The sequence below is a fragment of the Hyperoodon ampullatus genome (genome assembly GCF_949752795.1).
Source record: "Hyperoodon ampullatus genome assembly, chromosome: 2".
Lineage (NCBI taxonomy): Eukaryota > Metazoa > Chordata > Mammalia > Artiodactyla > Ziphiidae > Hyperoodon > Hyperoodon ampullatus.
Window position 1 is genome coordinate 7,512,664 of NC_136915.1, and position 12,832 is coordinate 7,525,495.

The window sequence follows — 12,832 nt, forward strand, 5'->3', positions numbered from 1 at the left end:
CACACCCAGCGTCAGAGCTCGGGAACCGGGCCCTGCGCCAGGGCAGAGCCCTGCGTGTGACATCCAGGAGAACAAGGGCAGCCTCAGGAAAAGCGGTCCCGTGTGCCAGGTCTGCTCACCTCCCTGGCCTCAGGGATCAGCAAACACGCCCATCAGCACTCTGCTCCTGGGAGCCCACTCACACCAGACAGGCCACCGGCTGCATGATTCAATGGCCAAGAATTCCAAGCAATTGGAAATTGGTGGTCAGGGTCCTGGGCTACAGGGTCAGGATAAGGCTTCCAGAAAGGGAGAGCCCATTTAGTGCCCAGCAGCTTCCTGTGGCTCCAGGACAGACAGACAAACCCAGCTCTGCAATCGGGCTGCAGGTTTGCATCCTGGGCCCCCCAGCAACAGGCTGCAGTGGCTTATTGCTTCTGAACCCCCGTTTCCTTGCCTGCTAAGTAGAAGTAATACAGCTGGCAGCTCGAGCCTGCTAGACAATAAACACTCAGTATTACCCACTACCATTATTACAACTGGCTGAGGGTACTCAAAAGAGAAATAACTCCCTTGGGCACATGGAGACCTCCAGGGCCACTGGAGCCACCTTCCTGGGCACAGCCAGGAACACAGCAGCCACCGTGCAGCCCGCACCTAGAGCAGGCCCTTGCACACAAGGGTGGTTTCCTTGTCCCTGAACAGGGTACTGGGGGAGGGGGGGTGCAGGGGGCAGGCAAAGGCTGAAGAAATACAACCACCAGAGCCTCTGCAGCTACGGGGCCCCCAGACACCTCCGTTTCTTCCTCTTCCTCCCCCAGGCCTAGAAAGGGATCCCCCCCACCGCCATTACCTGATCGGGTCCTTGGCTCCCAGCTGGGGAAGGAGAAGGGACCGGCCTGGAGGCTCTGGAGGCTCTACGTCTAGAAGCTGCCGCCACCCGGGGCTCAGCTCTGTGGGTGAGGGAGCTGCAGCCCCGAAATCTCTCTCTCATGGACCACCCATCTGGAAGGGCTGGAGCTACGCTTTCTAAAGGAACCACAACTTGCTGTTGCTGGCCACGCGGGCCCTCGACTCACCCTGGTCGATGGACTCACCCTGGTCGATGGAGTGCGGGGGCAGCTGGCTGAGCTGGCTGTTGACCACCCCCGCGTAGGTGCGCAGGAACTCCTCCTCGCTGGCCGTCAGCTGCAAGGGCGAGAGGGCTGGGTGAAGGGTGGCCCGCACCCGCTCCCTGGGCCTCTGCTGTTGAGAACTGACCTTTTAGTTCCAGGGTGAGCACCCTCTCCCCTCTGCTCCCACCCCTGAAACTTGGTCCATGGGACCCACAGGCCTTGGCACCGGGATCAGACTGGGGACGGGGAGTCCAGCGTAGGGCAGGCCCTGCTTGGGGAGCCCCTCCCTCTCCTGTTGAGAAGGGCCACTGCACATCTGCTGCCCTCTCAGTGGCTGTCCTGACCCCTGGTCACCCCTGGAAGAAAAGACTCCCAGGAAAGGGGAGGAAAGGAAGGTGAGGGCCTTTAGGATCCTCACCCACTTGGCCCAAACTTGGCACAGGGGGTGGGAAGACTACCCCAGCAGGGCCTGCCGAACTGGACATGCTGGTGCCTATGCCCGGGAGGGAGCCTTGAATTAGCCACAGTCAAGCCAGAGGCCTGGCATCCCCTTCCCCAGACCACAGCTGCTATAGAAGGTGGTTACAGCCCCTCTGCCCGCCTGCATCAGGCACCCTCCCTGGGGGGACTGCTGCTCGACGCCCCGAAGGCACTCACGTTGGAGCCCATCTTCCTCAGCATAAGCAGCACTCGGACTTTCTGCTGAATGTACATCTCCTCCGGACTCTTCCCGGGGGCCCCCTCGCGGTTCATCCCCTGGCCAGCTCTAGGGACTCCTGCAGAGCGAGGAGAAGCATGGGGTGGGGCGGTGACAGGACGACACATACCCGCATACCGGCACGAGTTGTCAGGCCGCCCATGCTGCATCAGGGGCTCGTTTCTGAGAGCCCAGAGCAGGTGGCGAGTTGCCCGTTCCTCCCTCATGCCTGCTGGCCCGACAGCCAGACTGAGCAGGGATCTCCCCGGAGCAGGCGCTGGTGGCCAGCCCCCTCTGTGTGTGGAGCTGTCAGGCCCAGGTGGCTGAACTGACCCAGACTTCTGGCCAGCTCTACCTTCCAGCCACCCCTCAGCAAGGCTCCTGCTATGAGCCCAGGAGATGTGCTGCATGAAACCCAAAGTGTCCCCGTCTTTCAAAGCCAGCAACTTTCATGAGGAGCAAAGTGGCGTGATCAGAGGCAGCCGGCTGGGGCCTGTAGCTGGAGAAGCCATGGGATCAGTACCCAGCCCCCAAACACCAAGACAGCTCCCTCTGCAAAAGTCCCTGACGAGCTCAAGAGGCTGCCTCCTGGGCTGGGCTCCAAGGAGTCCCTCGATGGGGACGGTGAGCCCGGGGCTGCAGGCACACTCACCCGCCCGGGCTCGCTGCCGCCACCCTCACAAGCCCACCCACCTGTCACAGGGTGGCTCCTGCACGCGGCAGCTGCGTCCAGGTGCAGCAGGGACCCGACCTGCAGAAAGGTCCCAGGAGAGAAGTCCCAGGGTTTCCTCCCTCCAGGAGGAGCTGGGGGGGAGGAAGCCGGGCGTGGAGGGGTTTGGGTTACACACTTGTAACTCCTGGATGAGTCAGAAATAACGCAGCAGCTGGTGGGGGTGGAGCCCTGGCAGCCCTGGTGCCAAGGAGCTGCGCTCGGAGGACCAAGGGAGCCGGGCTTGCGGGCCAAGGACACTCCTCACACCGTCCATCCCTCAGGGGCCAGCAAGCCTTGGACCAGCAGGCTCTCCCAGGTGAAGGGCCGACTCAGAAAGGCGCCAGAGCCCTGGGCAGCAGCCTCCCTGGAGGCTCCTGTCAACCGCTCAGTCCCCAGAAGCTGACAGGGGCTCCGGCCCTAAAAGCCTGAACAATAGGGCAAAATGTGTATTGCGTAGCAACGCAGCTGTGTACTCAATGCAGTGCCGTCTCCTTACAGGGCCTTCCTTTCCACCACCAAAGCCCAGGCTCCCGCTTCTACTGTCTGCTACCCTGTCACCTCCTCCTGGTCCAGAAAAAGGTCTAATTAACCACTGGTAACCAGGAAGGAGGGGTGAGCTGCCTGCAGAATGACCTCTGGTGAGAGGCAGCCAGCCGTCCCCTGGGGCCAGGTGCACGAGCACAGCAGACAGCCCTCAGTTCCCAGCACAGCTGAGTGGGGAGGCTCGGTTCTGGGGGATCACTCCTCCTCCTGTCCACCCCTCTCACTTCCTTCCACTCCACCACCCAGTGCAAGTAGCCGGAATGATCTTTTTATTTTTTTTAATTTTTTTAATAAGTTGTTTGTATTTTTTTTATTTTTTGAATTTTATTTATTTTTTTATACAGCAGGTTCTTATTAGTCATCAATTTTATACACATCAGTGTATACATGTCAATCCCAATCGCCCAATTCAGCACACCACCATCCCTACCCCCCTGCGGCTTCCCCACTTTGGTGTCCATATGTTTGTTCTCTACATCTGTGTCTCAACTTCTGCCCTGCAAACCGGTTCATTTGTACCATTTTTCTAGGTTCCACATACATGCATTAATATACAATATTTGTTTTCTCTTTCTGACTTACTTCACTCTGTATGACAGTCTCTAGATTCATCCACGTCTCAACAAATGACTCAATTTCGTTCCTTTTTATGGCTGAGTAATATTCCATTGTATATATGTACCACAACTTCTTTATCCATTCGTCTGTCGATGGGCATTTAGGTTGCTTCCATGACCTGGCTATTGTAAATAGTGCTGCAATGAACATTGGGGTGCATGTGTCTTTTTGAATTACGGTTTTCTCTGGATATATGCCCAGTAGTGGGATTGCTGGATCATATGGTAATTCTATTTTTAGTTTTTTAAGGAACCTTCATACTGTTCTCCATAGTGGCTGTATCAATTTACATTCCCACCAACAGTGCAAGAGGGTTCCCTTTTCTCCACACTCTCTCCAGCATTTGTTGTTTGTAGATTTTCTGATGATGCCCATCCCAACTGGTGTGAGGTGATACCTCACTGTAGTTTTGATTTGCATTTCTCTAATAATTAGTGATGTTGAGCAGCTTTTCATGTGTTTCTTGGCCATCTGTATGTCTTCTTTGGAGAAATGTCTATTTAGGTCTTCTGCCCATTTTTCGATTGGGTTATTTCTTTAATACTGAGCTGCATGAGCTGTTTATATATTTTGGAGGTTAATCCTTTGTCCGCTGATTCCTTTGCAAATATTTTCTCCCATTCTGAGGGTTGTCTTTTCGTCTTGTTTATGGTTTCCTTTGCTGTGCAAAAGCTTTGAAGTTTCGTTAGTTCCCATTTGTTTATTTTTGCTTTTATTTCCATTACTCTAGGAGGTGGATCAAAAAAGATCTTGCTGTAATTTATGTCAAGGAGTGTTCTTCCTATGTTTTCCTCTAAGAGTTTTATAGTGTCCAGTCTTACATTTAGGTCTCTAATCCATTTTGAGTTTATTTTTGTGTATGGTGTTAGGGAGTGTTCTAATTTCATTCTTTTACATGTACCTGTCCAGCTTTCCCAGCACCACTTATTGAAGTGACTGTCTTTTCTCCATGGTATATATATCCTTGCCTCCTTTGTCATAGATTAGTTGACCATAGGTGCTTGGGTTTATCTCTGGGCTTTCTATCTTGTTCCATTGATCTATATTTCTGTTTTTGTGCCAGTACCATATTGTCTTGATTACTGTAGCTTTGTAGTATAGTCTGAAGTCAGGGAGTCTGATCCCTCCAGCTCCGTTTTTTTCCCTGAAGACTGCTTTGGCTATTCGGGGTCTTTTGTGTCTCCATACAAATTTTAAGATTTTTTGTTCTAGTTCCGTAAAAAATGCCATTGGTAGTTTGATAGGGATTGCACTGAATCTGTAGATTGCTTTGGGTAGTATAGTCATTTTCACAACGTTGATTCTTCCAATCCAAGAACATGGTATATCTCTCCATCTGTTGCTATCATCTTTAATTTATTTCATCAGTGTCTTACAGTTTTCTGCATACAGGTCTTTTGTCTCCCTAGGTAGGTTTATTCCTAGGTATTTTATTCTTTTTGTTGCAATGGTAAATGGGAGTGTTTCCTTAATTTCTCTTTCAGATTTTTCATCATAGTGCATAGGAATGCAAGAGATTTCTGTGCATTAATTTTGTATCCTGCAACTTTACCAAATTCATTGATTAGCTCTAGTAGTTTTCTGGTGGCATTTTTAGGATTCTCTATGTATAGTATCATGTCATCTGCAAACAGTGACAGTTTTACTTCTTGTTTTCCAATTTGGATTCCTTTTCTTTCTTTTTCTTCTCTGATTGTCGTGGCTAGGACTTCCAAAACTATGTTGAATAATAGTGGTGAGAGTGGACATCCTTGTCTTCTTCCTGATCTTAGAGGAAATGCTTTCAGTATTCACCATTGAGAACAATGTTTGCTGTGGGTTTGTCATATATGGCCTTTATTATGTTGAGGTAGGTTCCCTCTATGCCTACTTTCAGGAGAGTTTTTATCGTAAATGGGTGTTGAATTTTGTCAAAAGCTTTTTCTGCATCTATTGAAACGATCATATGGTTTTTATTCTTCAATCTGTTAATATGGTGTATCACATTGATTGATTTGCGTATATTGAAGAATCCTTGCATCCCTGGGATAAATCCCACTTGATCATGGTGTATGATCCGTTTAATGTGTTGTTGGATTCTGTTTGCTAGTATTTTGTTGAGGATTTTTGCATCTATATTCATCAGTGATATTGGTCTGTAATTTTCTTTGTTTGTAGTATCTTTGTCTGGTTTTGGTATCAGGGTGATGGTGGCCTCATAGAATGAGTTTGGGAGTGTTCCTTCCTCTGCAACTTTTTGGAAGAGTTTGAGAAGGATGGGTGTTAGCTCTTCTCTAAATGTTTGATAGAATTCACCTGTGAAGCCATCTGGTCCTGGACTTCTTTTTGTTGAAAGATTTTTAATCACAGTTTCAATTTCATTACTTGTGATTGGTCTGTTCATATTTTCTGTTTCTTCCTGGTTCAGTCTTGGACAGTTATACCTTTCTAAGAATTTGTCTATTTCTTCCAGGTTGTCCAATTTATTGGCATAGAGTTGCTTGTAGTAGTCTCTTAGGATGCTTTGTATTTCTGCGGTGTCTGTTGTAACTTCTCCTTTTCTATTTCTAATTTTATTGATTTGAGTCCTCTCCCTCTTTTTCTTTTTTTTAAAATAAATTTATTTATTTTATTTATTTATTTTTGGCTATGTTGGGTCTTCATTGCTGCGCGCAGGCTTTCTCTAGTTGTGGCGAGCGGGGGCTACTCTTTGTTGTGATGCGCAGGTTTCTCATTGCGGTGGCTTCTCTCGTTGCGGAGCACGGGCTCTAGGTGCCCGGGTTTCAGTAGTTGTGGCATGCAGGCTCAGTAGTTGTGGCTCGTGGGCTCTAGAGCGCAGGCTCAGTAGTTGTGGCGCACGGACTTAGTTGCTCTGCAGCATGTGGGATCTTCCCGGACCAGGGCACGAACCTGTGTCCCCTGCACTGGCAGGCAGATTCTTAACCACTGCGCCACCAGGGAAGCCCCCTCTTTTTCTTGATGAGTCTGGCTAATAGTTTGTCAATTTTGTTTATCTTCTCAAAGAACCAGCTTTTAGTTTTATTGATCTTTGCTATTGTTTTGTTTGTTTCTATTTCATTTATTTCTGCTCTGATCTTTATGATTTCTTTCCTTCTGCTAACTTTGGGTTTTGTTTGTTCTTCTTTCTCTAGTTCCTTTAGGTGTAAGGTTAGATTTGAGATTTTTCTTGTTTCTTGAGGTAGGCTTGTATAGCTATAAACTTCCCTCTTAGAACTGCTTTTGCTGCATCCCATAGGTTTTGGATCGTCATGTTTTCATTGTCATTTGTGTCTAGGTATTTTTTGATTTCCTCTTTGATTTCTTCAGTGATCTCTTGGTTATTTAGTAATGTATTGTTTAGCCTCCATGTGTTTGTAATTTTTTCCCTGTAATTCATTTCTAATCTCATAGCATTGTGGTCAGAAAAGATGCTTGATATGATTTCAATTTTCTTAAATTTACTGAGGCTTGATTTGTGACCCAAGATGTGATCTATCCTGGAGAACGTTCTATGCGCACTTGAGAAGAAAGTGTAATCTGATGTTTTTGGATGGAATGTCCTATAACTATCAATTAAATCTATCTGGTTAATTGTGTCATTTAAAGCTTCTGTTTCCTTATTTATTTTCATTTTGGATGATCTGTACATTGGTGTAAGTGAGGTGTTAAAGTCCCCCACTATTATTGTGTTACTGTTGATTTTCTCTTTTATAGCTGTTAGCAGTTGCCTTATGTATTGAGGTGCTCCTATGTTGGGTTCATATATATTTATAATTGTTATATCTTCTTCTTGGATTGATCCCTTGATCATTATGTAGTGTCCTTCCTTGTCTCTTGTAAGATTCTTTATTTTAAAGTCTATTTTATCTGACATGAGTATTGCTACTCCAGCTTTCTTTTGATTTCCATTTGCATGGAATATCTTTTTCCATCCCCTCACTTTCAGTCTGTATGTGTCCCTAGGTCTGAAGTGGGTCTCTTGTCGGCAGCATATAGATGGGTCTTGTTTTTGTATCCATTCAGCAAGCCTGTGTCTTTTGGTTGGAGCATTTAATCCATTCACGTTTAAGGTAATTATTGATATGTATGTTCCTATGACCACTGTCTTAATTGTTTTGGGTTTGTTTTTGTAGGTCCTTTTCTTCTCTTGTGTTTCCCACTTAGAGAAGTTCCTTTTAGCATTTGTTGTAGAGCTGGTTTAGTGGTGCTGAATTCTCTCAGCTTTTGCTTGTCTGTAAAGCTTTTGATTTCTCCATCGAAACTGAATGAGATCCTTGCCGGGTAGAGTAATCTTGGTTGTAGTTTCTTCCCTTTCATCACTTTAAGTATATCATGACACTCCCTTCTGGCTTGTAGAGTTTCTGCTGAGAAGTCAGCTGTTAACCTTATGGGAGTTCCCTTGTATGTTATTTGTCGTTTTTCCCTTGCTGCTTTCAATAGTTTTTTTTTGTCTTTAATTTTTGACAATTTGATTACTATGTGCCTCAGCGTGTTTCTCCTTGGGTTTATCCTGTATGGGACTCGTTGCGCTTCCTGGACTTGGGTGGCTATTTCCTTTCCCATGTTAGGGAAGTTTTTGACTATAATCTCTTGAAATATTTTCTCTGTTCCTTTCTCTCTGTCTTCTCCTTCTGGGACCCCTATAATGCAAATGTTGTTGCATTTAATGTTGTGCCAGAGGTCTCTTAGGCTGTCTTCATTTCTTTTCATTCTTTTTTCTTTATTCTGTTCCGCAGCAGTGAATTCCACCATTCTGTCCTCCAGGTCACTTATCCATTCTTCTGCCTCAGTTATTCTGTTATTGATTCCTTCTAGTGTAGTTTTCATTTCAGTTACTGTATTGTTCATCTCTGTTTATTTGTTCTTTAATTCTTCTAGGTCTTTGTTAAACATTTCTTGCATCTTCTCGATCTTTGCCTCCATTCTTTTTCCGAGGTCCTGGATCATCTTCACTATCATTATTCTGAATTCTTTTTCTGGAAGGTTGCCTATCTCCACTTCATTAAGTTGTTTTTCTGGGGTTTTATCTTGTTTCTTCATCTGGTACATAGCCCTCTGCCTTTTCAGCTTGTCTTTCTGTGAATGCGGTTTTTGTTCCACAGGCTGCAGGATTGTAGTTCTTCTTGCTTCTGCTGTCTGCCCTCTGGTGGATGAGGCTACCTAACCGGAATGATCTTTTTAAAAGCCAGACGGATGACATTTCTCCCCACTCCAAACTACTCCAGGATACGCTTCACGCCTTTGCCAGGATCCCACATGGCCAGCCCTGCCTCTTGCTCCCACTCCTCCCCTCTGTCTCGCTGGCCCTTGGTCTGTTTCTAGGACCTGCCAACAAGCTCCTCCCCAGCAGCCTTTGCACTGGGGTCCCCAGGCTGGAACTGGCTTCTTTTCCGCTCGCTTAGATGCCATCCTGGTGAGCCTTTCCTGACTGCATGACCGAAGCAGGTCATGTGCCCCACCCAGGCCCTCTTGGACACACGGTCCCATCACATCCCAGTTTCTTTTTCTTTTGTTTTTTTTTAGGCCGCACCATGCAGCACGCAGATCTTCGTTCCCCGACCAGGGACTGAACCCGTGCCCCCTGCGTTGGGAGCATGGAATCTTAACCACCGGACCACCAGGGAAGTCCGTCGTCCGCTTCCTAGAGCACCTGCCGGGGTGCTCGCTCACTGTCTTCCTGCACCTGCTGGAGGGCTGGGGCCGTGGCTGCTTCGCTTGCCCCGTCTTGCCGCAGACCTGGCCCAGTTGGCTGAAGAGAGAACCCAGACAGCCTGTGGGGTCTGGGCTTCCACCCCCCACCATCTCCACCTCACTTACGGTCAAATGCAAGTCCCTAATCCAGTCTCCATAACCAAATTTAACTTTTCCAAAGACTCTCATTCCTGAGTATTTTGTGTGCCTTGGGCTGTCGTGTTCTCCGAGGTCATCTGAAATGCTCCATGAAGCCTTCAAATTAGGAATTACGGCTTCCAGGGGTAAAAGTCTTCTGATTCTGTCTCGTGTCCAAGGGCTAATGGTCAGTTGGCCCTCTCCTTGTGGAATACAAGGGACTGGCCACTAGGTGTCGCCACACACAAAAGAACCAGAGCTCCAGGGCCACACCCACCTGTTCCCTTACCCCCGTGCTACTGCCCCCTCACCCCCCACCCCCTCGGCCCCCAACACATGCCCCCCAAAGGCCCTTCTGGTTCAAGGCTTCATAGTGGTCCTGCTGTCACAAACCACCCCCAGTCCTGGGTCCCAGAGCAAGCTCTATCCCCCCATTTAGGGGTCAGCTCTACCCAGGCAAGGGTATGTCTCTGGTTTTGCTGTGCGTCCCAGGACCTCGGGACGCTGGCTTCACAGAGGTTGAGAGCCCCTTCCTCACTGTCCTTTCCTGACCAGCCAAGCTTCCTCCAACAGGGGTATGAGGGCTCAGAACCCACAGGAGTGTGTGTGGGTGCCCGTGTCAATCATTTTACACGGGGTCTATTTCACAGTACTTTGCTCCTCCAAACAATCCTACCCTTGGCGTCCTGTACAGACCGGTGCTGTTGCACTGTAGCTCCACTATCCCCAGGGACCCACCACACTCACAGTGTGATTACCAGGGGGCCTCACACACCCAGCCGTGGGCCTGGGGTGTCGTTGGTCCCTGAATGGGTCTTTGGGGCCAGGTCACTCCCTGTTCACACTTCCCTGGCAGAGACCAGTTCTTAAATTGTTTCTCCTTGCATTGGGAGGACTCCTGCCATTCCCCAAAATTCTGGTCTTCTAGGATTCTTCGAGCTCTAGTGTGAGCTGACTCCACCCTGCTGCCTGACAGACAGAACACCCAGGGATGGGTCAGGGCCGACTGTGGCGTGAACACGTGTTCCTGCCCTCCACACTCCAATCCTGATGGACGAGAACCTTGGGACCTGTTTACATAATTCCGTCCTAAACAGAAGCTGCATCAAGGGTGCCAATGTGAAGGAAATAATTGAAGAGAATAAATCACAATCAACCCAAACAATCAACGACCTTTCAGTCGCTGGTATGCTGCAAGTGTATTACAGTGTGTTTGAGTTTGGTGCCTATACAAGCGAACATGTGGTTAAGTTTTCATCACAGTTTTGACACACATCAGATTAACTTCACTTGAGAATTCTTATTCTTCCCTGCAGGGATCAAGAACTGGTCTCCACTAAAATGTGTCAAATTACCTAAGTCCAAACCGCAAAGAATTTGGACACAATAATTATTCATTCAGTCCTCACCTGTGAGAGCCGAAGGTAAGGTAACGTTGCTTCTCAGTTATGGTCTCCTGGCGACCCCATCAACACACCACCGCCTAAGATGGTGGAGCTTCCATCCTAAATCCTAAGAAAATCCCTCAGTGTTAACTGCCCAAGTCAGAGACAGACCTGCTCCCTCTCTTAAGATATAACATTCTGGAAGCTAAACAGGGAGAGGCATACATGAGCCAAAAAATAGAAAATGGAAAGAAACAGGCAACTATCAACTATGCAAACGAAAGGCGAGGGGAGAGACTCGTGGCTAAGTGGATGTTGTGCCACAGATATCCATGGCTTATGCGAAAGTGGGCACGATTCCAGAAAATTACACCTGATTGGGACAAATGCACTTCAGAGAAATGGAGGTCCATACATTCACTGCAGACACACAGATGCATTCACCCCCCCACACCCCTTCCACACACTTCTGTTGGTTCTGAGCCTGCATCTCTGTTGAAGGAAGGTTGGTAGGTAAAAGACAGTCAGGAAGGGGTTCCCAAGCACTGGGAGGGACGCATACAAAGTGACAAATGTGGCTCGTGGCCTGGGAGGCCGCACCGCATTTTCTGGGAGGCATTGAGGTAGTCCGTAAGATACCACGTTCCTGCCCAGAGATTAGAGGGACCTAATCTCTATGCACATGAGTTCCAGCTTGGAAACAGCTGATCTCACTTTGGAAGAATTGGGAGGTAGTGCAGGAAAGACCCAGAGAGCAGGACATGCAGAAGTCAGACCCATTCTGATAAACGACTTTGAAAGCTGGCCTCCCTTTGACAGGCAGGGGGCTGGGGGTGGGCGCCCAACTACAAACACAGCCACCTGCACTCCTTTTTATTTATAAACGTAAAGCTAATGCTGTTTAACACCCACACTTATGTAAATTGGAATATACATTTATACCCAGGGTGGTCTACCACCTGCTTGTAAATGCTGCCTGACCTCAGGCTTGGCCAGACAATGTGGGGGGGCCTATAGGTACACAAGCCACCTCTCCCCCATGGGTCCCAGCACTTGGCTTTTGTCCATTAAAAAAAAAAGTGATATATTTTAAATGTTCATGTTTTAAAATGTACATTTTCATCTGTACAATGTTTACATTGCATGAAAATACAATGCCATATAACTGTGTGATTCACAGAGCTTATATAAAATATTAATTCAGACCTTACACATCTTAACAGCCTAAAAGACATCAGCAGAACCAAAACGCTCACTGTTAAGAACCCACACAGCTGAAGCAATGAGCATTATCAGGGACGATGAAGAAAAGATATGAGATGTGCTAGCTTCACGGTCAGCCCTAGAGCCGGTACCCAAGGCCCTCTCCTCAACGCCGTTCTATGGCCACTCTACCAGACGTCCTTCCCCTGGGATCCTTACCTGCTTCTGGAAATCACCTTCAGGAAAACAGGTGCTCAACTGTGACGGGCAGGTTGTGGCCGGGGAGAAGGAGGAAGGTGCAGCCCTGTGGAAACACAGAACCCAGGTCACGGGAGGAGCCAGGAGGAGCCCACAGCCGGTGCTGTGGGATACAGGCGGATGGCGGGAAGCTTGTGGCCAAGGGCCCTGCACGGTCCAGAAATCTCTGTATGTCTGGCCAGCCCAGGAACTTGCACCAGTACCCTGGGATAAGGTGCTGACTGCAGCTATGCACTGTCATTTCCAGCCAAAGCAGGTCACCACACACCCTCCTCCCCTTGGGTTAGTCACTGAGGCCGATTGAGAGCCGTGCTGGGAGATGTCGAGGACCAGAGTGAATCACTCCCGGGCAGCTGATGGGCAAGTCCTGCACCTGCCAGAGAAGGCGTCCCACCCACCAAACAACACAATGAGCCAGGCACAGCTACCTCGGCGCTCCGCCCACTTTGTGCTCAGACTTGCATGGTGTTTGTGTGCTTGGGGAACATCTGTAGTTGTATATGGAAACATAAGT

The 12,832-nt window shown here is 48.4% G+C and overlaps 1 protein-coding gene across 3 annotated transcripts in view; it reads right to left on the reverse strand.

The window, feature by feature from the left end:
• The window catches only part of CTNNBIP1 (catenin beta interacting protein 1), a 52,644-nt gene that overhangs the window by 17,468 nt on the left and 22,344 nt on the right, over positions 1-12,832 (reverse strand). For 2 of the 3 annotated variants that reach the window (XM_079697975.1, XM_079697977.1), the window contains exons 2-5: positions 12,280-12,364; positions 10,882-10,984; positions 1,752-1,870; positions 1,077-1,167 (exon numbers count right to left, since the gene is read on the reverse strand). In XM_079697975.1, the coding sequence (XP_079554101.1) occupies positions 1,077-1,167; positions 1,752-1,847 (187 nt within the window). In that variant the 5' untranslated portion in view covers positions 1,848-1,870; positions 10,882-10,984; positions 12,280-12,364. Of the gene's footprint in view, positions 1-1,076; positions 1,168-1,751; positions 1,871-2,484; positions 2,526-10,881; positions 10,985-12,279; positions 12,365-12,832 lie in introns of those variants that run through there. The other variant, XM_079697976.1, reaches the window with a different exon arrangement.